At 44.3% G+C, this 27,624-nt stretch overlaps 1 protein-coding gene across 2 annotated transcripts in view; it reads left to right on the plus strand.

The window, feature by feature from the left end:
* Positions 1-4,587: 4,587 nt before the first annotated feature.
* The window catches only part of kcnn3 (potassium intermediate/small conductance calcium-activated channel, subfamily N, member 3), a 58,388-nt gene continuing 35,351 nt past the window's right edge, over positions 4,588-27,624 (plus strand). Inside the window, exons 1-3 of one of the 2 annotated variants that reach the window (XM_058084838.2) lie at positions 4,588-5,167; positions 5,338-6,441; positions 23,240-23,335. In XM_058084838.2, the coding sequence (XP_057940821.2) occupies positions 5,368-6,441; positions 23,240-23,335 (1,170 nt within the window). In that variant the 5' untranslated portion in view covers positions 4,588-5,167; positions 5,338-5,367. Of the gene's footprint in view, positions 6,442-23,239; positions 23,336-27,624 lie in introns of both variants that reach the window. The other variant, XM_058084836.2, reaches the window with a different exon arrangement.

The raw sequence follows: 27,624 nt of genomic DNA on the forward strand, positions 1-27,624 counted from the left end.
TCATATTTCTCACCTCAGTAACCCAAAACCGAATCAAAGAAAGATTCAGGTGGCAGCGTATTGATAGAGAAGGTGAAATACACGATTGAATTCAAGAAATAACTCACGGCAAAACAGGAAGGTGAACCTACCGAACACCAACCGCTAACAAAGTCACATGTTTTCAATGATTTTTGACATGAGTTGTGTCTTGAATTCTGTCATGTTTCTCACCTCAGTAACCCAAAACCGAGCCAAAGAAAGTTTCAAGTGGCGGCGTATTGATAGAGAAGGTGAAATACACGATTGAATTAAAGAAATAACTCACGGCAAAACAGGAAGGTGAACCTACCGAACACTAACCGCTAACAAAGTCACATGTTTTCAATGATCCGTTCATCACCGATTACCTAGCAACGATAGCACCCACAACATCTCCAACCATTTTATTTTTAGCGAGGCTTCATGACAGCGTCACTTGGCCGAGGGTTTGTGGCGGTGCCGCTGATTCACTGCCAGAGAGCGTCATCTCCAGCCCCGCGTACATTTTTTTTTTTTTTTTGCAGTCGCGTTGACATTACGAAGAAGTGCAGCTAGCTCGTGCGCCGCTTGTAAATATTGGCCTGCTTGCACTCGCATGGCTCTTCAATCACGCGTGATGCGGTTGCAGCGGTCCCGTGCCCAAAGACAGCAGGTCGGAACTCTCAGTTGATGATGAAAACGTTAGACCTCTTCATATATATACATATTGCATATGTATATATGCCATCAATATGCCACCCAGAAACGATATGATGGCGTACGCTTCACATGTGTGGGCAGCAGGTGCTCTCCTTTTCATGTCCTTAGCGGCCATTTTAGACCAACCTATCGTTCAAGGCACACAGACTATTGTGTTCTATGGCTAATAAACATGCAACCTAGCAAAAGAAAGATGCCTAAAAATATAAAAATCCAGCAGCACACACCAGCAGGAGGTTAATTTATGTCTTAAATTGCTTATTTTATGTGATTTTTTGGTAATATAAATCATAAAGGTGGCTATAGGGGTGTTATATCATGTCTAGAGGGCTCTAATAATGTTAACGATTGGGTGTAGTTGCTCAAATATAGCTTTTGGAGCTATTGGAGGAATTGGAGGAATAAAATAAAACCAAAAACCATCAAAAGGGGGATACTGTATGGAGAAAAAGATGAAATGTTGATCTAATCATCTAATGCATTTTTTTATTTTTCATGAATTTTTCATTTTATTTAATAAGCAAAAAAAAATTGTTTACTTTAATAATGATGTGAAGTGCATGAGAAAGTGGAAAAGAAGTCATACCTCTTTATGAACAAGCATATTGCACAACACGGCAGCAACAGAACCGTCCGCACACGTGAGTTTGATACCAACAGCTGAGTCGCCTTGCTAACATTTTAAAGCGCACGCAGAGGTAGACTCATCGTTTTTCAAATGCAGCTACTGCCTTCTTGTGGCGTTCATTCAAAAAAAAAAACAATACTTTAGGAGGTCGCCTACAGCCGCAGGATTGAATAGTAATGTTTTTTTTTAACCTGGCGGCAATCAGAGACCCTGGCAATCTTTAGCTTTTATGGGTAAGTGAATAGAGGCGCTAAATGGAACATTTACGCTAATAAGAAAAGAAATGGCTGACCTGGCCATAATGAGCCGCGCTTTTCGTCCTGGGATTCCATTAAGATGTTGACTCTGTTCGAATCCTCCTCCTCCGTCTGCTCGCACTTTCGATGGAAATATCAGGGAGCGAAAGGAAGAGCGATAAGAGATCAGGTGGAGGCTCATTTGTGTACTGCAGAGTCGCCATGGCAACTGGCTGTTCCCACTTGATTGTCTGCTCGTTGTGTTCCATTATTCACTTTTCTTCTTCACGTATTTCTCCCACACATAGTGGATGCCTGCTGGAGGGGGTGGGTGCCCACGGGGACGCTGGCCTTCCCCTGTTCATGAGTAGCGTCATCTGTTTTTCATTATTTCATTATTTCATTATTTTATGTCCGAGCCGGGGTTGCCAAACTTTTACTGCAGGGGGCCGCATACTGAAAACTGAAAGGTTGCAGTGGGCCACTTTGATTTATTTTAATTGATTTTTTTTTTTATTTAAAAAGGCTAAGACAAATGTCAGATGCTGTGTTGTGTTACTATTACTTCAGGTTCTGCCGTTTTGCTCTATTTTTGTTTGATTTTATTTCTACATTGCGCTGTGGGCCAGTAAAAAAAAAAAAAAAATCACCCCCGATCCAAGCAAGTCTCTTGTGGCCAAATTTAATGGAAAAAAATTGTAATATTACGTGAATAAAGTCGTACAATGACGAGTAAAATCGTAAACTTATGAGAAAAAAAAGTGTAATATTACAAGAATTAAGTTGTAAATGTATGACAAAAAAGTTGTGAATTTATGAGAATAAAGTCGTAAATTTACGACAATATGGTTGTAAATTTGGGAGAATAAAATTGTACATGTACAAGAAAAAAAAAGTAAAATTTACAGGAAAAAAGTTTCAAATTTAGGGAAAAAAGTGGTAAATTTACATTGTTTTTTTTTATTTTTTACATTTAATTTATATTGTAAATTTAGGAGAATAAAATTGTACATGTACAAGAAAAAAAAGTAAAATTTACAGGAAAAAAGTTTCAAATTTAGGGAAAAAGTGGTAAATTTACATTGTTTTTTTTTTTATTTTTTACATTTAATTTAAATTGTAAATTTAGGAGAATAAAATTGTCCGGTTACAAGAAAAATGTTTCTAATTGAAAGTTGTAAATTGACGCAAAAAAAAGCAAACTTTTTTGTTCCACAGCTAGCAAAATTATTAATATAAAATTAATTAATATGAAAAAAAATGTCTCAGTTTGATTTCCCCTTCATTGTGGCCCTAACACACCGTCGTAGATGGGTAGGGGCTGCAGGGCCGCATGGAAAACAAAGAATGAAATTCCACACGTACAAAAACCAAAACAGCAAGTAGGCCTGTCACCATAAATAATTTTAATGGAGAAACATTGTCTGACAAATTGCGGATTATGGATATTGTTGAGACCATTTTATTCATCAATTGTACGGCATAATTATGCGAGTAACATCATATCAAAAGCAATCACTTTAATTTCTCAATAGTACTTAACATTGTCATTGGAATGTTAATCGTATTCATTCATCAAAAATCCAGGAATATGCAAATAAACGTGACATTGACATACAGTAGTAGTAAAATGTCATATTCCTCCTGTTTGGTGAAAAACTGTAAAGGACATAACTTCATTTTGGAACCTGAATGCCCCTTTTCTCTCCCTCTGCCCCATTGTCCGCATCGCAGCCAAATGCGAGCTTTTATTCACACGGTCCGACCTTCACCTTTGACCTTTGAGCGCCATCAGTGGCTCATTACGAAGCCGCCCGCGCAGCGTGGAAAATCCTCCCACCTAAACAAGCGTCAAATTGATGCACGCCTGACATTTTGGACTGACTCATTTCTTAATTGTGACTAACACCCGTAAAAGCGCGGGTATGATTTGCCGTATTGATGCCTGTCAGCTCGCGTAATGGCGGAGGAGAGGCTGACCCGGGATCTGTTCGCTCATCCGCTCCCACACCCATTTGAGTCCGAGTTCAGACGATTAGGGCGCATTAGGCACACGGAACACCGCCATATTCAGCCCATTACAGCCAGGGCGGAACGATCTAATTAGGTAGGATTATGTCATATACACTCGGCAGATGTGGAATTGGATCCATTTTGGACGCTATTCATTTCCTTAAACACTGTAGATGCCACATACAGCGCTGCCTTGGTTAAAGTCATAGTAAATCCGACTCAAACCAAAATGGACTTTAACCAAAACAACTTTTCCCATAGAAAATAATGTAAATCCAGTTAATCCGTTCCAGACATCCCAAAATGTTAACACATTTTCTAGCCAGGAAACGTTCTAGAACCAATTAACAGTTAGCTTGCCATTTAATTTGGAAAATCTGCCCCGCCCAAAAAAAAAAATGTGCAAGTATCGCGAGATTTCATTCTGTGTGCATAACATAAAGTTACGATTTTTTTTGTCGTTAATGTAGGACTTAATTTAAGTTTTAACAGGCATTGCCTGAGACAGCTGGGAAAACGGGCGACTTAGGTGACCTTTGACCTTGGGCAAAGCTAATATTATGACGTTTTTTTTGTAAATTCCGGACCTAAAACTCAAAATGTTTGATGAATTTTTTTAATGTGGCCCTAAAACATCGTCGTATAGGAGTACACAAAACACTAACATCCACCCTGCCTCTCGTTAAAAGACAGCTGGGATAGGCTCCAGCATACCGGCATAATGAACATTTTTTATGCCATTTAATGTAACTACAATATTCCGATGTTTTAATGCAATATTTCTGCATATGCAAATAGGTAACGGCTTTATATTTGCGCACAAATGAATTGTGGTCAAGTAAAAGGCGATGTGGTGTTTTTGGAGCACGTATTTCCCCGTCACATCCACATCCACATCCACAGATGGATATAGGCCACCTGTTTGGAGCGCGTCTCTGCCTCCATCCAATGGGAGCGGACGGCACCGCGGGGGCGGGGTGAGGAGGGAGAGAAGTTGGAGGAGAGAGTGAGAGACGGGAGACGCGCATCCACGTCCGAGCGGAGCTGCGATCGAGTGCAAGCGCACATATTCAATCTCTGTGCGCACATTGACGTGCAGCGGCGCACATTATCGGGGCGCCTTGCCTTTTTTTTTTAATCCCGGGCGGAGTGAGGAGGGGGGGGGAGAACGCGCGGCCAGCCACAGGTTGACGGATCCCGCCCCGCCCCGCACCTCGCCATGGCTCCTCATCCGCCACCGAGCGTGTCCGGCGGCGGCGGCGTCACAGTGGGCCCCGTGGACCGCTCGCCCGGGATGGGGAAGGACGCAGAGTGAGCGCGTCGAGCGAGGAGGAGGAGGAAGAGGAGGCGGTGTTGGGAGCGTCGGACGCCGTGCGCAAAGCTCGAGAGGCGGCTTGGCGAGGAGGACCTGTGGAGGAAGCCTCATGAACGGGGGCGAGAGGGGGGAGAGAAAGAGAGAGAGAGAGAGGAAGAGGACGGCATGGCTGTGACAACATGAAAAAAAAAAAAGTCTTCATCCTGGTGCCAAGTGATCCAACGCGTTAGATCTGGGGGGACCGGGAGACGAGAGGTAGGTGGGCAACATCCATACACGAGAGGTGTCTGGTTATGTCATCCAAAAGTAGCTTCCTGCTTTCATCCCGGCTCCCGGCTGCCTAAACGGGAATGACATTTCATGACAAATGTCTTCCTGGACCACGACGGTCATGTGATCTCTTTAATGAATTCTTTGGTCTCCAGACAGGTACGTCCGTGGCCACATCCGTGACCATGGAGCCGCCCCCCTCTCTGAGCCTGGCTCTCCTCGGAGGGAGCGAGGACGAAGACCAGCGTTTCCTCCTCCCGCTGGCTGGCATTCCCGTCCCCGTGGCCCCGGGCGCCCAGCCGGGGTCCAATCACTCCAACCACATGACGGCGTCCGGCCTGAGCCGCCTCAACGGCAGCAATCCGTCGCCGTCTCCCGCCGCCACGCCCACCTTGCCTCCGGCTTCCATCCCCAAGCTGGCCTCGGCGGGTCCGCCGCCCATTCCCAACGCCCTGCACCCGACCAGCACCCCGTTGTCGTCCTGCTTGGGCTCGCAGCACAGCCTCAGCGGGGACAACTCGCCCATCTACAACGCCCTCTTTTACTCCTCCCACTCGCCCTCCATGGAGCGGGACCGGGAGCGGGACAGAGAGCGGGCGTGCAAGCACCGACAGGCCAGCCCCCTTGTGCACCGCCGGGACAGCAACCCGTTCACGGAGATCGCCATGAGTTCCTGTAAGTACACGGGAGGGGTCATGAAACCGCTGAGTCGCCTCAGCGCTTCCCGAAGGAACCTAATCGAATCGGACAGCAGCAGCGAGACCAAAGAGGGCGGCGTTTCCGCTGTTGCCGGAGCGACGGCGAGCGGGGGTCACGACCGGCAGCGAGAAGCCCCTCCTACCTCCTTGGTGACCCAGTCCTCCACGAACCAAGCGCCTCTCCAGAGCCCCCCAGAGATCGTCATTTCATCCAAAGAAGACTCGCCGTACCCCAGAGCAGGATATGACATCAGCGACACCGCGTCCAACCAGATGTCCATCTACCACCAGAACCACGCGCTGGTGGAGAGCAGACGGGCGCAGCCGGGGAGGGGCGCCGGCGGCGGCCAGGCGGGGGCCGGGACGGTGGGCACCGGGGCTCGGGCGAGCACTTCCAAGGCTCCCAAACGGAAGAACCAAAACATTGGCTACAAACTGGGCCATCGGAGGGCGCTGTTTGAGAAGAGGAAGCGGTTGAGCGACTACGCCCTCATATTCGGGATGTTTGGCATCGTCGTCATGGTGATCGAGACGGAGCTGTCATGGGGCGTGTACACCAAGGTAAGACGTTCTAACACGTTTATGGAACTAGTCCATTTGTCCTGTCTTTGACATAACTGATGCTAGCTTAGAAAATTTGGGGGGGCGTGTTTGTCTTTATTTTTCTGAAGCTGCTGCACCTCCTGTGAAGTCTTCTGCTGCTTCCTACTTTGGAATTTTCCATTTCCATTTCAGGAATTTTAGGTCCCTCTCATAGCTACTCGGGGTACCATGTTCTATGAAATACCCCAGTTGGGTTGCATCATGGGAAACGTAGGCTCCATTGTTAGATTGACGCTAGCTAGCTGGGTCACCTGGCTTGGGGTTTGGGATGCAAGGGAGAGGTGAAGTGGCAGAGATGTCCCACAAAGACTGTGTGGGGCTTGGAGGGGCGGCCTTTGGACAATTCCAGGGGCCCGTGACTGAGAGGGACTCCCCCGAAATAGAGGTGTGGTATGGGGCCCAGAATTCCTGAAGTCGAAGGCGACATACTGTACATCAGTGGTCATCATTCCTTTGGAGTCCAAGATCCCTAGTCTTGGCTGTGAACCTGGACAGGATCCACCCCTAAATTAGTACGATGATACAAAATATATTTTTGGTTGTTGGTGTCATGGTGTTGGGTTTTACTCATTGTACCTTTTGCTCTATTTGGCACCCCCGGACTGGCTTTGGGGATTCAGCTCAGGGCAGGGTGCCTGCGGTCCGTTTCCAGAGTGCGTGTCTGTTGGTCGCTTGGAGAGGGGGAGGGCACTGATGTGATTGACGGGGAAAGCTAGGTCTGTATGTGATTGGAGCAAATCCAAGGAGGTTGCTGGGACAACAGCAACATAACTTCTGTCAAGTGATGCAATATTAAAATGCCCCCCCCCCCCAACACGCGGACTTCCTGTTCAGTGCAAAGTGAGCTTCAATATAAAAGCATGGCAGTATTAGCCAGTATTTACTGTCAAAGTGCACACTTTTTATTTTCGATTGTTACTCACTGGAAGGAAGATTTGTGTAAAGAGTTTTATTGTCTTTCTGTAGCAGCGTTCTGGGTAGATGCTGGGTAGATGCTGGGTAGATGCTGGGTAGATGCTGGGTAGATGCTGGGTAGATGCATGGTAGATGCTGGGTAGATGCTGGGTAGATGCATGGTAGATGCTGGGTAGATGCTGGGTAGATGCTGGGTAGATGCTGGGTAGATGCTGGGTAGATGCTGGGTAGATCCTGGGTAGATGCTGGGTAGATGCTGGGTAGATGCTGGGTAGATGCTGGGTAGATGCATGGTAGATACTGGGTAGATGCTGGGTAGATGCTGGGTAGATGCATGGTAGATGCTGGGTAGATGCTGGGTAGATGCTGGGTAGATGCTGGGTAGATGCATGGTAGATGCATGGTAGATGCTGGGTAGATGCATGGTAGATGCTGGGTAGATGCTGGGTAGATGCATGGTAGATGCTGGGTAGATGCTGGGTAGATGCTGGGTAGATGCTGGGTAGATGCTGGGTAGATGCATGGTAGATGCATGGTAGATGCATGGTAGATGCTGGGTAGATGCTGGGTTGATGCATGGTAGATGCATGGTAGATGCTGGGTAGATGCTGGGTAGATGCTGGGTAGATGCTGGGTAGATGCATGGTAGATGCTTGGTAGATGCATGGTAGATGCTGGGTAGATGCATGGTAGATGCATGGTAGATGCTGGGTAGATGCATGGTAGATGCTGGGTAGATGCATGGTAGATGCTGGGTAGATGCATGGTAGATGCATGCTGCCCATACAGCCAGCTGGTCCAATACTCATTAGTTCTTCATTAGTTCCTCAGTCACTACTCTACATATTAGTTCCTCCTTAGTTCTTCATTAGTTCCTCAGTCACTAGTCCACACATTAGTTCCTCAGTAACTACTCTACTCATTAGTTCCTCAGTAACTACTCTACACATTAGTTCCTCATTAGTTCTTCATTAGGTCCTCAGTAACTACTCTACTCATTAGTTCCTCATTAGTTGTTCATTAGTGCTTCAGTAACTACTCTACTCATTAGTTCCTCAGTAACTAGTCTAGTCATTAGTTCCTCATTAGTTCTTCATTAGGTCCTCAGTAACTACTCTACTCATTAGTTCCTCAGTAACTAGTCTAGTCATTAGTTCCTCATTAGTTCTTCATCAGTTCCTCAGTAGCTGCTCTACTCATTAGTTCCTCAGTAACTACTCTACTCATTAGTTCCTCAGTAACTACTCTACTCATTAGTTCCTCAGTAACTACTCTACTCATTAGTTCCTCAGTAACTAGTCTAGTCATTAGTTCCTCAGTAACTACTCTCCTCATTAGTTCCTCAGTAACTACTCTACTGATGAGTTCTTCATCAGTTCCTCAGTAACTACTCTAAATTGGTATGCCTTAGTCATGAGGTCCTCCAAAATCAAATATGCACCAATGGTGTAAAAGCACGTCAACAAAGAAAAATCCCAGTCCTTTATGGGCCATGGTCCTTAGTCCCTGGCCAAAGTAACAAGTAAAGGTGCAAGCGATGGATTCCGTTCCACCTGTGGTCTACACAGCTTTGCTAGACTCCGGCGTTCAGGCCGCAGGAGGTCTGTGGACTGTGATGTAACGTAGTGATAAAGAGGACGAGGGGTGGCCGTTGTAGATGATCAGCAGGAGGCCAGCGTCTGGTGGGTGTGTGTGATGGTGGGTGTGTGTGATGGTGGGTGTGTGTGATGGTGGGTGTGTGTGATGATGGGTGTGTGTGATGGTGGGTGTGTGTGATGGTGGGTGTGTGTGATGGTGGGGATGGTGGGTGTGTGTGATGGTGGGTGTGTGTGATGGTGGGTGTGTGTGATGGTGGGTGTGTGTGATGGTGGGTGTGTGTGATGGTGGGTGTGTGTGATGGTTTGTGTGTGTGATGGTGGGTGTGTGTGATGGTGGGTGTGTGTGATGGTGGGTGTGTGTGATGGTGGGTGTGTGTGATGGTGGGTGGGTGTGATGGTGGGTGGGTGTGATGGTGGGTGGGTGTGATGGTGGGTGTGTGTGATGGTGGGTGTGTGTGATGGTGGGTGTGTGTGATGGTGGGTGTGTGTGATGGTGGGTGTGTGTGATGGTGGGTGTGTGTGATGGTGGGTGTGGGTGATGGTGGGTGTGTGTGATGGTGGGTGTGTGTGATGGTGGGTGTAATAAGATGAATGGGCCCCTAGCAGCTATTGGCTGTTTATTTTGGCTCCTCTCGCTCCGTCCTTGTCCTGCTCTTTGTTTTAGCGTCACTTAGCACAAAAGGTCGGATGAGGCTCAGATAATAAAGGGGAAGCATGGCCGCCGTACGCATCGCTGCTAAGGCCGGTTGGTGATGTGCACGGGTCCATTGTGCCGAGGGGGCGTGTCTGTCGTCTTCCATCTGGCGTTTTGAGGAGTGGACATTTTGATCCATTTTGGTTATTCCAAAGAACATTTCCCCAAGCGTTCCACATTTCTGTCCGCTTTCTCCCACTGTCCCTTTCATTAATAGTCTCAATACATCTCCGGTCCTTCTCCCGGTCGCCCTTTGTGTCATCTCTGTCTCTTTTCTATTCCAACTGTCTTCTTTATTTGGCCTGCTTTCTTCTGCCCTCTCTCTCTCTCTCTCTCGCTTTCTCGCTCTCTCTCTCCGCTCCTCCAGTGGGCGTCAAAGAAGTGGGGGGTGCTATGGAAGGAGAGAAATGAAAGGCACAGGGAGGCGATAATCAAAAAGCCTGATTGAGGCTCTTAAGCTACGAGCGATGCCGTGCACATCGGAAATCGGGAAGCCCGGGCCTATCAATACGATGTGATTGACAGGCATGAATTAGAGGATGTTCAAATGGATGTTCAAACGTTAGCCTCGATCTGCGGGCAGCTCGCCAAAACTGTCACATCTGAGCCGTTTCCTCCACGTTGTATCAGGCAGCAGGTTTTATTTCATCCGACTTATCTCGCTTACGTTACGATCTCCAGTTGCTTCGCCTGATGGAGTTAATTAGTTGTGGAGTTAATCATCGGTGTTGGTTCATCTTTCGTTCAGCGGTAGCGTCTTAGAACCTGCACAGGTGATTCAACAAACATCTCGATGTTTCCTGGGCGCTAATTTGAACGGTAACATTTACGCTGGACTACCCAGCATGGCTTGCGGGCACTCTATAAATTACAGTTAGTTTCATAAAAATGGTAGTTTATTGTTGTTGTGGTGGGAAATTACCTGTTCTGAGGTGTGATTTTTTTTTTTTGGAGACCAGGGTTCAATTCCACTCTCGGCCATCTCTGTGTGGAGTTTGCATGTTCTCCCCGTGCATGCGTGGGTTTTCTCCGGGTACTCCGGTTTCCTCCCACATTCCAAAAACATGCTAGGTTAATTAGCGACTCCAAATTGTCCATAGGTATGAATGTGAGTGTGAATGGTTGTTTGTCTATATGTGCCCTGTGATTGGCTGGCCACCAGTCCGGGGTGTAACCCGCCTCTCGCCCAAAGACAGCTGGGATAGGCTCCAGCACCCGGTAGAAAATGAATGAAAGGTGTGATTTTTATTATGTGGTTCGCACTGGGAGTTTTGCACCTTTCTTAAAGGAACAGCGCATTTTTTTTAATTGATCCCGTCATCCAACGTGAACCAAGTGAATTCTAAAGATATAAAAACAGCTAAAAAGAGTCAGTTCACCTATTCTGCTTAGAAAGCACACGATTAAAACACCCGCTAAAACGTTGACGTCCATACTGTAACCGCGTAGCAACAGCAGGTGCGTTCATGGTAACATTTCATATTTTAACTTCAAGCTACTATGCTAATTTCCGGCCCTTTGTATTGACCTGACATGATTTCCATCCATTTGTGAATGTTTTTATTTCCAGTTTTGCATTTCTTAGCTAACAGAGCTGGTAATTTGATGGTAATTTTCCAGGAAGAGCTGATCCCGCACCCGCTTTAAACGAGGGCATGTAAAACCGCTCATACTTGGGAGACTTGTTTGTCTCCCGCAGGCGTTCACCTGGATAAATGATGTGGAAAGAAGGCCGCAGGTTGTTGTGACAGATGGACGGAGATCAGCGGTGTGGGAGAGCGTAAAATGGGATACTAGATAGCATGCGAGGCGCTTCAAGCAACCCGGGTGGCGGCGGTGGCGGCGGCGGCTGGGAGGAGGAGGGTGTGTTGACTGCAATAATTCCAGCTATTGAATATTGATAATCACTCACCCATATGCGCCGCTGTCCACCACCCCCCACCCCCCCACCAGCGCTCTAAAGCATCTCCACACTAAATGGAGGTGCTATATTCTATGTTGTGTATTGACAGCTAGCGAGGGCGTGGGATTGGAGCCATCGGATACGTGTGCGTCCCTTTACACTAAATATTAGTGTTTACTGCCAATGCACGGCACACCGCACCGCGCTCTTGTGTTTTTTTTTTTATTCATTAATGTCTTATTGTTGTCGAGTAGGTCCAGCTGCTCCATGTGGCGTCCAAAAATAGAGATGAAGAATAAGAATGGAATTAAAGAGGGTGTGTTGAGGACACAAAGGGCACCCACTCAGCCACTGGATCATGACATCCGATACAAATACATTTGGCTTATGCAAAGATAATTATACTCACTTTACAGAGGTTTTATTTGTTCAGTACCTAATGATGTGGCCAAGGCGGGGTCCATGATTATGGACAATGGACTCAACCTCAGCCATTTTTTAGTCGTAGCGGCCATTTTAGACCATTTGGGCTGATCTTTCAAGACATAAACATGGAGCCTACCAAAAACAGGAGCCCATCCCCTCACCTTTGATGACTGTCAGGTCAATACGCCCCCCCCACGTCCCCCACGCCCGCCGGGCCACCACGCCGGGTCTGCTAATCTGGGGGAACTCACAGCTGATGTCACCTGACCAACGCAGGTTTCTCATCAGCAACATCCGTGATTAGCAGCAGCTTCCTTCCTGCCTTCCTTCCTTCCTGCCTGTCACTTTAAGGCTGTGTTCACACTTTCACTTTCGCTTTCATGGAATCCCGTTACGATCGCTCGGCTACGTCCGTTTGTTTTGGTAGAAAAAATCATGGGGAAAAAAAATGGCATTTTGAAAAAAGAATACAATTTGTATTTTTTAAGGCAAAGGTAATTGCAATAGTATTGTCTTCTTTGAAGTAGAAATATGTACTTTAATGAGGAATTTGATAACTTTTTTCTAGTCATATTTTGATTTTATTCTTGTAAAATTACCGCCGATTTTTCCATGTATGTTTGACTTTTTTTTGCACCCCCTGGTTATGCAAAGAGGTGAAGATGGAGTGAGGGGCCTTTTATTGTGGCCAGTCTAAGGCACACATGTGCAATAATGAAATGCAAAAGGGAAGTGAATACAGATTTAGACAGATTGGTCATCGATGTTTGTGTCTGTGTACATGGAAATAAAAAACAAAATTAAATAAAATTAAAATAGAGCAAAAATGCTAATAAGTAATAATAACCCACAGCTGTCTTTACAGTAACCCCTTTGTGATTAGTTACTCCTTATTTCGAAATGGCCCGTGCATTGTGGTGTAAACAAAGAATAATAGTGTACAGGTGATTATAGGGGTGTTATTTCATGTCTACAGGTCTCTAATAATGGTCATAAAGTCATAAACAGGTTTTCTATGCTCCGACTATGAAGATGTTCTGGTTATTATTATGGAATCCTTCTTTACATAAAGTCACTTATTCCTGGAACTCTGAACTCTCCAAACCGCATCCTTTCAGTTTAAGTCCCCGTGTGGAAAAAGTTTGGGCACCCCTGGGTGAGCGTGACATAATTCCTGGCCAAAAACTTTCCAATGTGTGAAGGTGGACAAATTGCCCTCCACGTCCTGTCAACACGCAATATTTGCTGGCGTGCTGCGCCCGGCTAGATGGTCCGCATGCTTGTTTACATCATCAACACGCTGCTATTATTTTTCTGCGTGTTGTGTTCCTTCTCACATTATTGCACCCACCGCTGACAACTCCCGGAAAGGAGCTGTGTCACATGACTTGCTGCGGACTCGTTTGGGTAAGCTTGGGATTTTTGAAGAGGAGGATGCCCAGCCAGCAGCTGTACCAGTGCCGACACCACCTTCAAGGAAAGCTTTTGGGGGAATTTTGCCCATCTTTTATGTGAGACATCTTTGCCTTTTCTGTGCGTTCTAAAGATATCCAAAGAGATAAAAAGAGACAGCTCATTACTGCACGTAATGGGACACGCCTGTGCCGCCTACAGAGGCCGCTATTAACTCTTTCAATATTCACTCTATTAACTCTCACTTTACATTAAGGTACACGAAAATGCAATGGTTACTGCGGAACTAAGGCACATACGTTTAGAGTAGTTGCTGAGGGACTAATGAGTAGAGTAGTTACTGAGGAACTAAGGCACATATATTTAGAGTAGTTAGTGACTAACTAATGAGTAGAGTAGTTACTGAGGAACTAATGCACATCTATTTAGAGTAGTTATTGAGGAACTAATGAGTAGAGTAGTTACTGATTAACAAAGGCATGTAAATTTAGAGTAGTTGCTGATGAAGTAACGAGTAGAGCAGTTACTGGGGAAATAAGGCACATACATTTAGAGTAGTTACTGAGGAACTAATGAGTAGAGTAGTTACTGAGGAACTAATGGGTAGAGTAGTTACAGAGGAACTAATGGGAAGAGTAGTTACTGAGGAACTAATGGGAAGAGTAATTACTGAGGAACTAATGGGTAGAGTAGTTACTGAGGAACTAATGGGTAGAGTAGTTACTGAGGAACTAATGGGTAGAGTAGTTACTAAGGAACTAAGGCACATACATTTAGAGTAGTTAATGACATACTAATGAGTAGAGTAGTTACTGAGGAACTAAGGCACATCAATTTTGAGTAGTTACTGAAGAACTAATGAGTAGAGTGGTTACTGAGGAACTAATGCACATACACTTTGAGTAGTTACTGAGGCACTAATGAGGAGAGTAGTTACTGGGAACTAAAGCACATTAATTTAGAGTAGTTATGATAAATGAATGAGGAACTAATGAGTAGAGTAGTTACTGAGGAACTAGGAAGCAAGTATGTGTTTCCTATTCCATTCATTTTCATCTGTTTTTATATTTCGGAGTGCCCAGAAAAGAGAAACTGTGGATGATGGGCAGCATTCCCAAAAAGTTCAGTTTTCCTAGAAAGAGTGTGCTTATGTTCCTGCCCTGAGTCTTAAATACGTCTCAACCTCCGTGCCCAGCAGGTTCCTTTAATTGCCTCCCACCGACCCCACGCCCCCCCCCCTCTCCTTCCGAGTCACGTCCCTGCTCCATTTTTCCGTCACACTGCTTCCATGACATTTCTCGCATTTCCTGGGCGACCTTTCCGGATCTTTCTTCCAGCATCTCGCTGGGCGCGCCACCCAAATCACGGGGGAGTTCAAGTCGGCAGCTGCCACTGTATTATTTTCTGGGGGAGTTGGAAGCAACCCTCGGGTCTCCATACCTGCTCATCATCTCCATCTTTACGTGTTTGAGTCCCCATCACCCGCCTGCATGGTAAACATTCCCATCTCCTGTGTGTGTACTTCTACTTTATGGCCTTAGCTAGCACCCATCAGGGCACCCGTGTGTGCACACTCTCTTTGTCTGGATTCAATTGAGTGTTCATAATGGCGTGTGTGTGTGTGCGTGTGTGCGTGTGTGTGTGTGTCGCTAGGACATACTCGTGTTGGCGTGGTTCCTCTCGGGTTTAGGTTCAACTTCTGTAGGGTAAATATGGCCGTGTGTGTTTATCCCGCTCAGGTGACAATGGTCTCCTGTGCCTCTTCCCGCCTGTTTCCCTGGAGACTGATGGGAAGAAAGCATGGCAGTGACAGGAAGAGACCCCCAAGGCTAACTCATTCCAACACAATCACACGCACACACATTCATATTTACCAGCCAAGCAAAATTGGTTTGTTGCCCATTTTATTACACGCCGTCTCATGGGACCATTAGGAATCAACCTGGGATCCCTTACAATGCAGGCCCTACACTTTTACTATCAGTCAGCACACAGCGACAGCGAGTAACACCATTACATACGAGTGACAGCGCCGTGGCCTGTGGCTGCACGAGTGCTGCTGTAATTACAACATGCATCACTTTACTATAAGGCACACAAAAATACAGGAGTGAGGAACTAATGACTAAAGCTTTTACATTTAGAGTAGTTACTGGGGAACAAATGTCTAAGCCACATACATTTAGAGTAGTTACTGAAGAACTAATGGCTGAGATACACACACGGAGTAGTTATTGAGGAACTAATGACTAAGGCACGTCAATATACAGTAGTTGCTGATGAACTAATGGATAAGGCACATTTAGAGTAGTTACTGATCAGCTAATGACTAAGGCACATACATTTAGTAGTTACAGAGGAACTAATTATTAAGGCTTTTACATTTAGAGTAGTTAATGAGGAAATAATTACTAAGGGACACCACTGTAGAGTAGTTGCCAATGAACTAATGGCTAAGGCGCATACATTCTGAGTAGTTACTGAGGAACTAACGACAAAGGGACATATATTTAGAGTAGTTCCTGACGAATTAATGACGAAGGCACATACTGTACATTTAGAGTAGTTTCTGAGGAAGTAATGAGGAACTGATGACTAAGACACATTTAGAATAGTTGGATAAGGCACATACATTTAGAGTAGTTAATGAAGAACTAATGACTGAGGCCCGTATATTTGGAGTAGTTACTGAGGAACTGATGACTAAGACACATTTAGAGTAGTTAATGAGGAACTAATGACTGAGGCACAAACATTTAGAGTAGTTACTGAGGAACTGATGACTGAGGCACATATATTTAGAGTAGTTAATGAGGAACTAATGAGGAAATTATGACTGAGGCACATATATTTAGAGTAGTTACTGAGGAACTGATGACTAAGACACATTTAGAGTAGTTAATGAAGAACTAATGACTGAGGCCCGTATATTTAGAGTAGTTACTGAGGAACTGATGACTAAGACACATTTAGAGTAGTTAATGAGGAACTAATGACTGAGGCACAAACATTTAGAGTAGTTACTGAGGAACTGATGACTGAGGCACATATATTTAGAGTAGTTAATGAGGAACTAATGAGGAAATTATGACTGAGGCACATATATTTAGAGTAGTTACTGAGGAACTGATGACTAAGACACATTTAGAGTAGTTAATGAGGAACTAATGACTGAGGCACAAACATTTAGAGTAGTTACTGAGGAACTGATGACTGAGGCACATATATTTAGAGTAGTTACTGAGGAACTGATGACTAAGACACATTTAGAGTAGTTAATGAGGAACTAATGACTGAGGCACGAACATTTAGAGTAGTTACTGAGGAACTGATGACTGAGGCACATATATTTAGAGTAGTTAATGAGGAACTAATGAGGAAATTATGACTGAGGCACATATATTTAGAGTAGTTACTGAGGAACTGATGACCAAGACACATTTAGAGTAGTTAATGAGGAACTAATGATGATCTAATGAGGAACTAATGACTGAGGCACATACATTTAGAGTAGTTAATGAGGAACTAATGATGATCTAATGAGGAACTAATGACTGAGGCACATACATTTAGAGTTGTTAATGAGGAACTAATGACTGAGGCACATACATTTAGAGTAGTTAACGAGGAACTAATGACTGTGACACGTACATTTAGAGTAGTTATGTGGCACCACACTGGAGTTGAAATAAAACATTCCAGCTTTCCTTCCCCAAATATGGCGTTCATCTTGGGAGAGTTACTGCCGTTTTATGTGCCATCCATTTCCACAGATTGTGGAATAATGACTTGGTAGTAACCATAACAATGTGGTACTTTATTGTGAAAGTCTGGAGGCCATTAGTGATGGCTGGGAGTTTCCTCCCTGGAGAGGCTTTGCCACGTCTCCGCCTGCCGCTCGTCTTCATGAAGTGCTGACACGGCATACTTAGCATCAACTATCCCAATGGCAATGACTGCTTCAGTCTCACGTTCCCTTATGTTGCCAACCGGTCCGAGGGTTCCATCCCATTCCTGGCAAAGTCTGCCTTTCCTGTTCTTGGATGTTGCTGTCGTTTACACTTTGTCGAACAGTTTTTTACACTTGAAAGCGGAGGTAGCAAAAATGGTGTCACCAGCCAAATACTTGTTTATGTCCGTGTGTGTGTGTGTGTGTGTGTGTGTGTGTGTGTGTGTGTGTGTGTGTGTGTTGGGCCTGCTCTCAGAAGAAAGTCTTATCTCCACACGACGCCATCCACTGAGGCATCGATCAATGCATCCTAATCACACATTTCTACACACTTGGCTAAGTGCTAAAAAAATATAATTTTTTTTTGTGGTTCCATCTCTTTACCCATTCATGAATGACTTGGCTTCGTCTTGGTTTGGTGGGAGAAATATCGGCATCGTGCTGGCATGCTCCGAGGAGTTTGGTGTAGAGCAGGGCTGTCTCATATAATGAGAACAAACAAAACAAAGATGTCATTTTAGGAAAAGTATACTGTAAGGATAAAAAGTCGATAGTAATAATACGCTTTGCACAAAGCTGAGATATCCCACTCCCTGGCTGAGACTTGACAGCAACAGCACCGTATGCTAATAGTTCCCATTTTATGTGCATTGCATCAACTCCATTTGTAAAGGAAGACGTTTTGGTGACACCTCCAGGAAAAGCTGGAGTTGTTTTCCCCGGAAAAAGAGGCAAATGAAAGCGAAACGGGGTTGCGGCTGACTGCTGATGACTGCGTGTTTACAGTCAGGCCGCTGAGCTCGCTAGTTTTCTCATTAACAAGACAAGGGAAGCTTCCTTTGCAGCCACTTTGCTTCACTGAGCACAAATGAGATGTTTGTGAGGAAATAAAAGCCAGGCAGGCGACGGCTTTAGCTTTAGCTTAGCTTTGAGTCCGTGACCACGAACGGGCTCCATGTGCGTTTTGTATTCCGCGCTTGCACGAGGCATCTTGGGGACGATCATGGGAATCAATTTGCTCCACGTCCGTCCCGTTTATGTTGACGGCTCGTTTAAGTCGACCGATTCCGACGCGTTGATTTTATTGCTGAAAGTGGCCTTTTAAGTCAGCGTTGACGTACACAGTCGACGAGCAAGTAACGGCTAGTTTTGGTTATGTTGACAACCGCTCATGTTGACTTTTTCCATTGATAAATCGGAAGGATATTTTAAAATAGTTTATTTTTCTTGTAATATTTGGACTTTATTTCCATCATATTTCGACGTTACTCTCATAATTTATTCTACATTCAGTGATAGCTAACATTAGTAGCTAAACTTTGCCCAACTGCTACCATTAGCTGACAGCACATGCGTTAATTCAGCGTAGCTTACGTACTCACAGAGGCAGCAGGAGGAAATACAGGAAATGCAGAGGGCGTGGCTTCCGGTCCCAACCAGCGAAGCGCGTCCTGTAAGGTTACTCAACAGCGCCTCCGCTGGTTGCAGCCAAGTAGTGCGATTCAATTCAGTTCCATTTCTTAACTAATTGATTACTGCGCTTATCCTCGGCCGTTAGCACAGACGAGTGTGTGTTTATATGCGGTTCCATTTACACCGGCACACATTTTGGGATGGGATCAGGGGGGTCTAAACAGACACCATAAGACACTGACACACTCCATTTTCCGGGACACCGCCTGGCAATATATATTCATGAAGCAATGCAGATTGTGCTTAATCATCTCATGAGGGAAACGGGGGTTTGGCATCTAAATGAAGAGCCGTTCAACATGAGATGGGACTCGGACCATGAACCCGACGTGAGGCAGTCAGCGGGGTTCTCCGGAAGCAGCGCGGATGGAAGAGTTGGGTAACGCTAATGGTTGTTGCAGCTAATAAAAAGAAAATGAGCGCACGTCAGACTTTAATTAGTTTTATGAAATAATCAACAGGAGCTGAGTCCAATGCGTGTATGAAATTAAGCCGTATGCTGTACGACACATCCAGCGACATCACTTAGAGCCCTTGTCGTTAAGCACATGAAAAACTTATTAGCTTTTATTAGAGCGTGCCGCCATCGTTAAGCAGACCGAGTGCGTCATAAAATCTTTATCATGACGGCACAACATAATCAGGAAGTGCAGCATAGGACCAAGTTATGGTCGTGGAAACCATAATAGCTCTCATTTTACAGTAATACAGTAATCCCTCATTAAGCACCGTTAATTGCTCTCACTTTACAACAGGGTACACAAAAGTACAGTAGTTACTGATGAGGAACTAATGACTAAGGCACATACATTTAGAGTAGTTATTGAGGAACTGATGAGGAGCTAATGACTAAGGCACATACATTTAGAGTAGTTATTGAGGAACTGATGAGGAGCTAATGACTAAGGCACATACATTTAGAGTAGTTATTGAGGAACTAATGACTAAGGCACATACATTTAGAGTAGTTATTGAGGAACTGATGAGGAACTAATGACTAAGGCACATACATTTAGAGTAGTTATTGAGGAACTAATGAGGAACTAATGACTAAGGCACATACATTTAGAGTAGTTATTGAGGAACTGATGAGGAGCTAATGACTAAGGCACATACATTTAGAGTAGTTATTGAGGAACTAATGACTAAGGCACATACATTTAGAGTAGTTATTGAGGAACTGATGAGGAACTGATGACTAAGGCACATACATTTAGAGTAGTTATTGAGGAACTAATGAGGAACTAATGACTAAGGCACATACATTTAGAGTAGTTATTGAGGAACTGATGACTAAGGCACATACATTTAGAGTAGTTATTGAGGAACTGATGAGGAACTGATGACTAAGGCACATACATTTAGAGTAGTTATTGAGGAACTGATGAGGAACTGATGACTAAGGCACATACATTTAGAGTAGTTATTGAGGAACTAATGAGGAACTAATGACTAAGGCACATACATTTAGAGTAGTTAATGAGGAACTGATGAGGAACTAATGACTAAGGCACATACATTTAGAGTAGTTACTGAGGACCTGATGAGGAACTAATGACTAAAGCACATACATTTAGAGTAGTTACTGAGCAACTAATGAGGAACTGATGAGGAACTATTGACGAAAGCACATACATTTAGAGTAGTTACTGAGGTACTGATGAGGTACTGATGACTAAGGCACATGCATTTAGAGTGGTTACTTAGGAACTGATGAGGAACTATTGACGAAAGCACATACATTTAGAGTAGTTACTGAGGAACTAATGAGGTACTGATGACTAAGGCATGTGCATTTAGAGTAGTTACTGAGAAACTGATGAAGTGATGACTAAGGCACATACATTTAGAGTAGTTACTGAGGGACTAATGAGGTACTGATGTCTAAGGCACATGCATTTAGAGTGGTTACTGAGCAACTAATGAGGAACTGATGAGGAACTATTGACTAAAGCACATACATTTAGAGTAGTTACTGATTAACTAAAAGTTAAGTAGTGGTTAAGGTTGGGTAGGTTCATTCCTCATCAACTACTGTCATTTTGTGTCCCTTAATATAAAGTGTTACCAGAGTCCGTCTTCATAAATAGAATATTTTTGTTGTTTACAACCTCTGAAACGTTATTAGAGCACCGTAGACATGAAGTAACACCCCTACAGTCAACTTTACACTCACACTACTAATAAGAGAAAATGAGACATGCTATAGACTCACAAGTTACAGTTGCCCCTCATTTACATACAGGTAAATTAACATTATTAGAGCCCTCTACATGCAAAATAACACCCCTATAGTTGTGCTTTGTTGACATCACATTGCTCAGGCTACGGGATCAGTGCAGGGACAAGCTACAGAGTTAAGCAGTTAGCCTCTCCAATTGACTTTTTCTAAACTTAAGAAAGTGTACCAAACGGGGGGGCTAGCATGGCTAAGTTGATGTGCACATTTTGGGTTGGGAACGACACCTTCCATTCCCAGCTTCCATTCCCAGCTTCCATTCCCTGACACAACACAAACAGTCGATTTGATGCTTTGTGCGTCTGGAGATGGACTTTTATCAATTCCGGCCTTCTTCCCTCCGTGATGTTCCTCTGTTATTAGCGGTCGGATTGCACGGGCGGCACGGCCGCTCGCCACGAGCAGTCGGAGCAATCTGGCAGTAAAGATTGTCTGGAGACACACACGGATGCGAGCCTCGGAGTGGTTGTGTAGCGTGCAGTAGTTACACTAATGAAGAGAAATAACAGTCCTGCTCCAATGTGACCCCTGAGTGTTCCCAATCTATCTGCTGTGGGCTCTCAAAACGTACTTTTATGTGGAACACCATGAGATATTAAAAACACAACACGGAATACGCGGAATACGCGGATACGTGCGTATGGAATAGGAATATGTGTTGGTGCTCTTTGGTCTTTACATGGGAAAAGAGCTTGCCCTTGAATCATTCATGTCCACTTATTTCCTTACGCTTCATCGAGTGCTACTCTACTCCTACCTGACAAGAGTGAGGCGTTCATGTTGTTGCTATGACAACCTCACCTAAATGCTATGTGATTTAGCTTTGCACGGCGTGGAAATTCTATTACAACACACGGACGCTGTTTTATTACATCACGTCACGTTGTGTTTGAGTTACGATATTCCGCCGCCGCCGCCGAGACGCCTTCCTTGCCCCCACCTAGCATGTTTTTTGGAATGTGGGAGGAAAGCAGAGAACATGAAAACTCCACACAGATATAGCCGAGCGTGGAATTGAACTCGGGTCTGCGCGCTAACCACTCGACCGCCGTGCAGCCCACGCGTCTTATTTATGTCTTAAATGTCTGCTGTATGGAGTAATATCAGTGTCAAGGTGAATATAGGGGTGCTATAGTCTGGAGAGCTCTAATAATGTTAAAAACACATAACAGATTTTTTTTAGGCTCAAACTATAAAATAATAATGTTATTTAAAATGTTGACAATAATATTGTGTCGCGTCAAAAAACATCCCGGACTGGACTGGTGGCCAGCCAATCACAGGGCACATATAGACAAACAACCATTCACACTCACATTCATACCTATGGACAATTTGGAGTCTCCAATTAGCCTAGCATGTTTTTGGAATGTTTTGGAGGAAACCGGAGTACCTGGAAAAAAAACAGGGTTAATATGTAAACTCCACATAGAGATGGCCGAGGGTGGGATTGAACTCCAGTCTCCGAGCTGTGAGGTCTTTGCGCTAACCACTTGACCACCGTGCATAAATGAATGTTAATACAATTCATAAGTCATCATTATATGAATAATGTACTTCATGTCAATTACGTAATTATATGAATAATTATGTAATTGGGAAAATGGGAATGGGAATAATATGAATGGGAATATTATGGGGAATAATATGGGAATAATATGAAAAATTACGAACAAAATTAAAATTACAATAGTTGAATTTAATTAGAAAGTTAATTCAGCGACATTAATCGACCACTTTTTAGTCGCTGGACCAGGTAAGTCAGGTACAGCTGCATCCATTTCTGGTTCTATGGTTGTCATCACATTTTTCCTCTTGAACTAAGCTGTGTCCAGTGTGTGTGTGTGTGTGTGTGTGTGTGTGTGTGTGTGTGTGCGGGTGGGGTGAAGGAAGCCCCTAAAGTGCTATGAGTCGTATTGATTGAAAGATCCCCGCCGTATTGATCACAAGCCTTGTGAAAGCGAACGCCGGAGGATGTAAAGATCCACGGCAGAGCCACACATTGATGGTGGAATACTTTGAAAGTGGCTTTGGTAAATGCCGGCCACCTTTGTGCCTTCGAGCACAGCAGAATGACTGTATTTCCTGCTGGTATTATATGTGTGTCTTTTCCCTTTTGAATTGTGTTTCTCCCCCCCCCCCGCAGAGCTCCATGTACTCTCTGGCCCTGAAGTGTCTGATCAGCCTGTCCACGGTCATCCTGCTGGGCCTCATCATCGCCTACCACGCACGGGAGGTGCAGGTAACGTGTCAAGCTATCGTTTTGGTCTTTTCTGCTTCATTTAGTTGCCCTGAACGTGAACACGTGTTAGCATCTTTTAGCTGTCGTGGGGGTAGTTCCAGAGTAATGGCGGTCCAGCTGTTCCGGGCTTTAAAGGTCTGTCCCCGCATTATACTTCCATCCCTCCGGCTCCCGTTGGAAGGGGACCCAGGTGTGAGTCGGCTACATCGATTAATGTCCTTAATGGGAGTCTTAGCGGAGTCCATACGCATCGCATGTCGAGTACGCCGTGGTCCCAAAACAACGTGTCACACACTCGCCAGCACCTCCGGCAGAGACAAATCAATCGAAGCATGAAGGCATGTGCCTTCGTGCTTCATCATATCTGATGTCGTGATGGACACATACAATGGTGGCTTGCTCATTTGGCCCAAGTTCGTTGCAACCGTTGACTATTTAAGGGAGCCTTTTGACTCCCATCAGCTAAACCGCACCATACCGGTTTAATGCTGTGACTTGGCTTCGGTTGCATCATCGCCTGTCAATGTCCATCATCACCGGTCCGGCAGCGGCGTGGCTGGCTGCCTGGTGAGAAGTCTCCGTGCCAGGTGGAGGATTCATTGATGAAATAAAAGAACTTAGACGTGGCATCCGCCCACGCTCGTGTGAGGAGACGTTGAAGAAGCTGCGGCGAGGTTGAGAGATAACGTTGCGTTTTCTCCTGTCGAGTCTTTGCCTTTGATGCTAACATGGCGGCTGCTCCACGCGCCGCCGCCATTGGGAGCAGTTGGACCTGGTCACATGACCGGTATGAAAGCTTCATTGTTAAGCGACACATGAGGGTGTAAAAATATCATATGAAGGATGTGCTGGAGCCTATCCCAGCTGTCTTTGGTGGCCAGCCAATCACAGGGCACGTATAGACAAACAACCATTCACACTCACATTCATACCAATCAGCAATTAACCTAGCATGTTTTTGGAATGTGCCGGAGTACCCGGAGAAAACCCACGCATGCACGTGGAGAACATGCAAACTCTACATAGAGATAGCCAAGGGGGGAATTGAACTCGGGTCCCCTCGCTGTGAGGTCTGTGCGCTAACCGCTCGACCGCCGTGCAGCCCACACGTCTTATTTATGTCTTAAATGTCCACTGTATGGAGAAATATCAGTGTCAAGGTGACTATAGGGGTGCTATAGTCTGGAGAGCTCTAATAATGTTAAAAACACAGTACAAATTTTTTATGCTAACTATAAAATAATGATATTATTGTAAAAAAAAATGTTGACAATAATATTTTGTTGCGTCAAAAAACATCCCAAAATATTATTTTAATTTTTTTTATTTTAAATTTAAAATTATTATTTTAAATTTAAAAATATTATTTTAAATATTTATTTAAAATTTTAAATCATTATTTAAATCAAAAAGTTGTCATATTTTTCAGTACTTAAAATGAGTATCTATATTTATTTCACTGAGTACTTCCCGACAATGGGTGTTTCAGCATACGTATGTACCGTATGTGGTAACGAGTTGGCTGGCATCAAATGTGTTTGCATGCATACTTGATCAACATTGCGAGTACTTTTATTATTATTATTATTATTATTTGCACTCCCAGTGGCATACAAAAGAGTGCAAAATGAAAAGCAATGCTGAATAATGACGGCCATCTCACATTATGACACACTCTGCTGAAGACTTCAAGCCGGGGTGTAACAGGATATTGCATTCCCACACACACACACACACACACGCACACACACACACACAGCGTCACTCCAATGATGTTATAGGATTCCACTCGCACCTTCATTCCTCTTTTTTCCCCTTCTTTTCACCCTCCATCTGTCTTTATCAGATTACATCTGTCTCTCTTCTCCTCCTCCGGCCCTACAATTCAATCTGGGCTCTCTCCGGTGCTTTCCATCCCGGCATTGAACATCTCACCTATTCACCCTTCACCCTCCAACACCCCCTCCTAAAAGCCCTGGTGCAACTTTTAGCCTTTCATCTTCAGGCAGGCTCACACGCCCTCCCTGCCAAAACTCATCTGTCTCTTCTCGTCTTTTGGACTCCGTCTCTCCTAATCTGTGGACCCGGGCGTGCTCGGCATGAAACAAGGCAGAAGCAATCGCTCCTCACTACAGTGGCATTCATCAGTAATCAGCCAAGACTGCAAATCTCTACTCAGTCTCGTCGAGGGAGAGAATTGAAGTTTTCACAGATTGCTTTGCTGTGGAGGATTTTTCTTTGAATAAATCACACGGGAACTAGCGGCGGCGGCGGGCGGACGGACGAGTGTGTGCGCGTCTTGCTTGACATTACAGTGAAAAGTGGAGAGACGAGAAGGAAGGCGGCGAGCTGACGTGAGAAATGTTTCATTTTGGAGGGAGAATTTTGCAGCTTAGCGAGCCTCAGTGACACGTTTGTTTGTTTTCGTCTTTTGTAATGCAGCAAAGTTCCAGTCAAAGTATCCAAACCGGGAACAAAAAAACACTTGGGAGGCTTGAAAGGCACTCAGGCGAGCGCAGAAGATGGAAAGATTGGGTTTGGTGCATCAACACAAATGCTGAAAGCGCATTTGCATTTGCATAAAAGTGTATTCATTAGGGGAAAATGGCAGACTCTGTCATCGCTTTATAATGCCACCCTGCGGTAGTACAACCTTCCCGAATTGGGATTATTCCGAGTTGTTCTGTTTATTTCGGCCACTTTAAGGTGGGCCACATTTTTTCGACTTTAACTCGTTCAATCTTAGCCATTTTTCTAATGACATCCCTTTCATCGCTGGACCTTTTGGAGCGTTTTGACTCATTTTTTAAGACAAACGGAATGTCGCATTCTTGCGGTAAATAAACACGGAATGTACCAAAAGAAGGATTAGATGCTAATCTATATGTATAACAATACAACAGTCTGACTATGCCCACTCTCCACTGTCATTTTACAAAGAACACTTAACTCATCATACAGCAACTTAACATTCAAAAGACATACCTGAATACGATGTGACAAATCTGTTTTTTTTTCTCTATACGCTAGAATTTATACTCGGAATTTATTGTATGAGTATCACCCCCCCCATTCTTAAAGTCATCTTTAAAACATGTTATTTTTTGTAATAGTGCAATTTTTTAAATATATTTATTCTTTAATATTTTAACACTATGCTCCTAAAATTTTACTATTTTTCCTCATAATATTACAAGTTTATTTTTGTAAAATGTAAACTTTTTTTTTGGTTAGCATAAAAGGTTTTTGTTTTAATATTTAGAATTTATTTTTATTTATTTTTAGTTTTTTTCCCCAAATTCTTCAGCTTCTTTCTTGTAAATTTTCTTCTCATAATTGACTTTATTCCCATAATAGTTTTCTTTATTCTCGTAATATTATAACTTTTTCCATGGCCAAATATTCCAAAATGTAGAACTTTATTTGCTGTTTTGTTTGTCATAATATTCAAACTAATAAAATTAGCTTTTTCCTCATAATATTATTACCTTGACCTCATAAAATGAGCTCATAATATTTCAATATTATTGCTGTAAAATTCCTACTTTTTCTCTCCATTTTTGCCATTTCCTTTCTTGTCCAACCTGATGGTTGCTGATTGCCCCCCCCTCCCCCCGTTGGTGAACATATTTCAACACATTTCTAGGATATTTCAACATTTATTCAGCATTTCAGACTTCGCACACAATTTCTACTGAGTTTCAGCATGTCGGCGTCAAAAGGTCCAGATAATGGATGGATGCACTTGAAGGGCAAGTCAGGAAATGCGGACTTAACAAATAGAACTTGTGTTGGAATGAAATCGAAACAGGAGGTTGGCCGCTGCGTGTCTTTTGGAGGCGAGAGTCCAAACTCTCCCGAGTCCATTAGTGCGCTTCCAGCATTAGCGAACTGCGTTGATTCAGTTACTTTTGCCGGATTTCACAAGCGCTCCATTGATCAAGCAGACACCAGCCTGGCACTCAAAGACAAAGCAGACGGCAAAGACAGAATACATCCGTCTTTCAGCCAGGGTCATCCTGGTGGTATTCCATATCTGGATGAGCATTTCTTAGAGGAAGCATGTATGTATTATGCGAAGGAACGCCGCGTATTTGCATTGAATGAAGGGAATTTCCCGTGTGAAGACGCCATTGTTGGTATCATCTTTACACCTGCTTGCTGTTTTTAGACCTTTCTTTGTGGCGGCACGTAGCAAAACTGTGAACAGTCTTTTGTCACCTCTCTCGGCTGTGAACCGCCAACCGTGAGGTGTTTCTGGGAGCTGTGCACAAGTCCTGAGAAAACAC

The sequence above is a fragment of the Doryrhamphus excisus genome, linkage group LG17 (assembly GCF_037039965.1).
Source record: "Doryrhamphus excisus strain RoL-2023G ecotype Guam linkage group LG17, RoL_Dexc_Guam_v1.1, whole genome shotgun sequence".
Taxonomy (NCBI): domain Eukaryota; kingdom Metazoa; phylum Chordata; class Actinopteri; order Syngnathiformes; family Syngnathidae; genus Doryrhamphus; species Doryrhamphus excisus.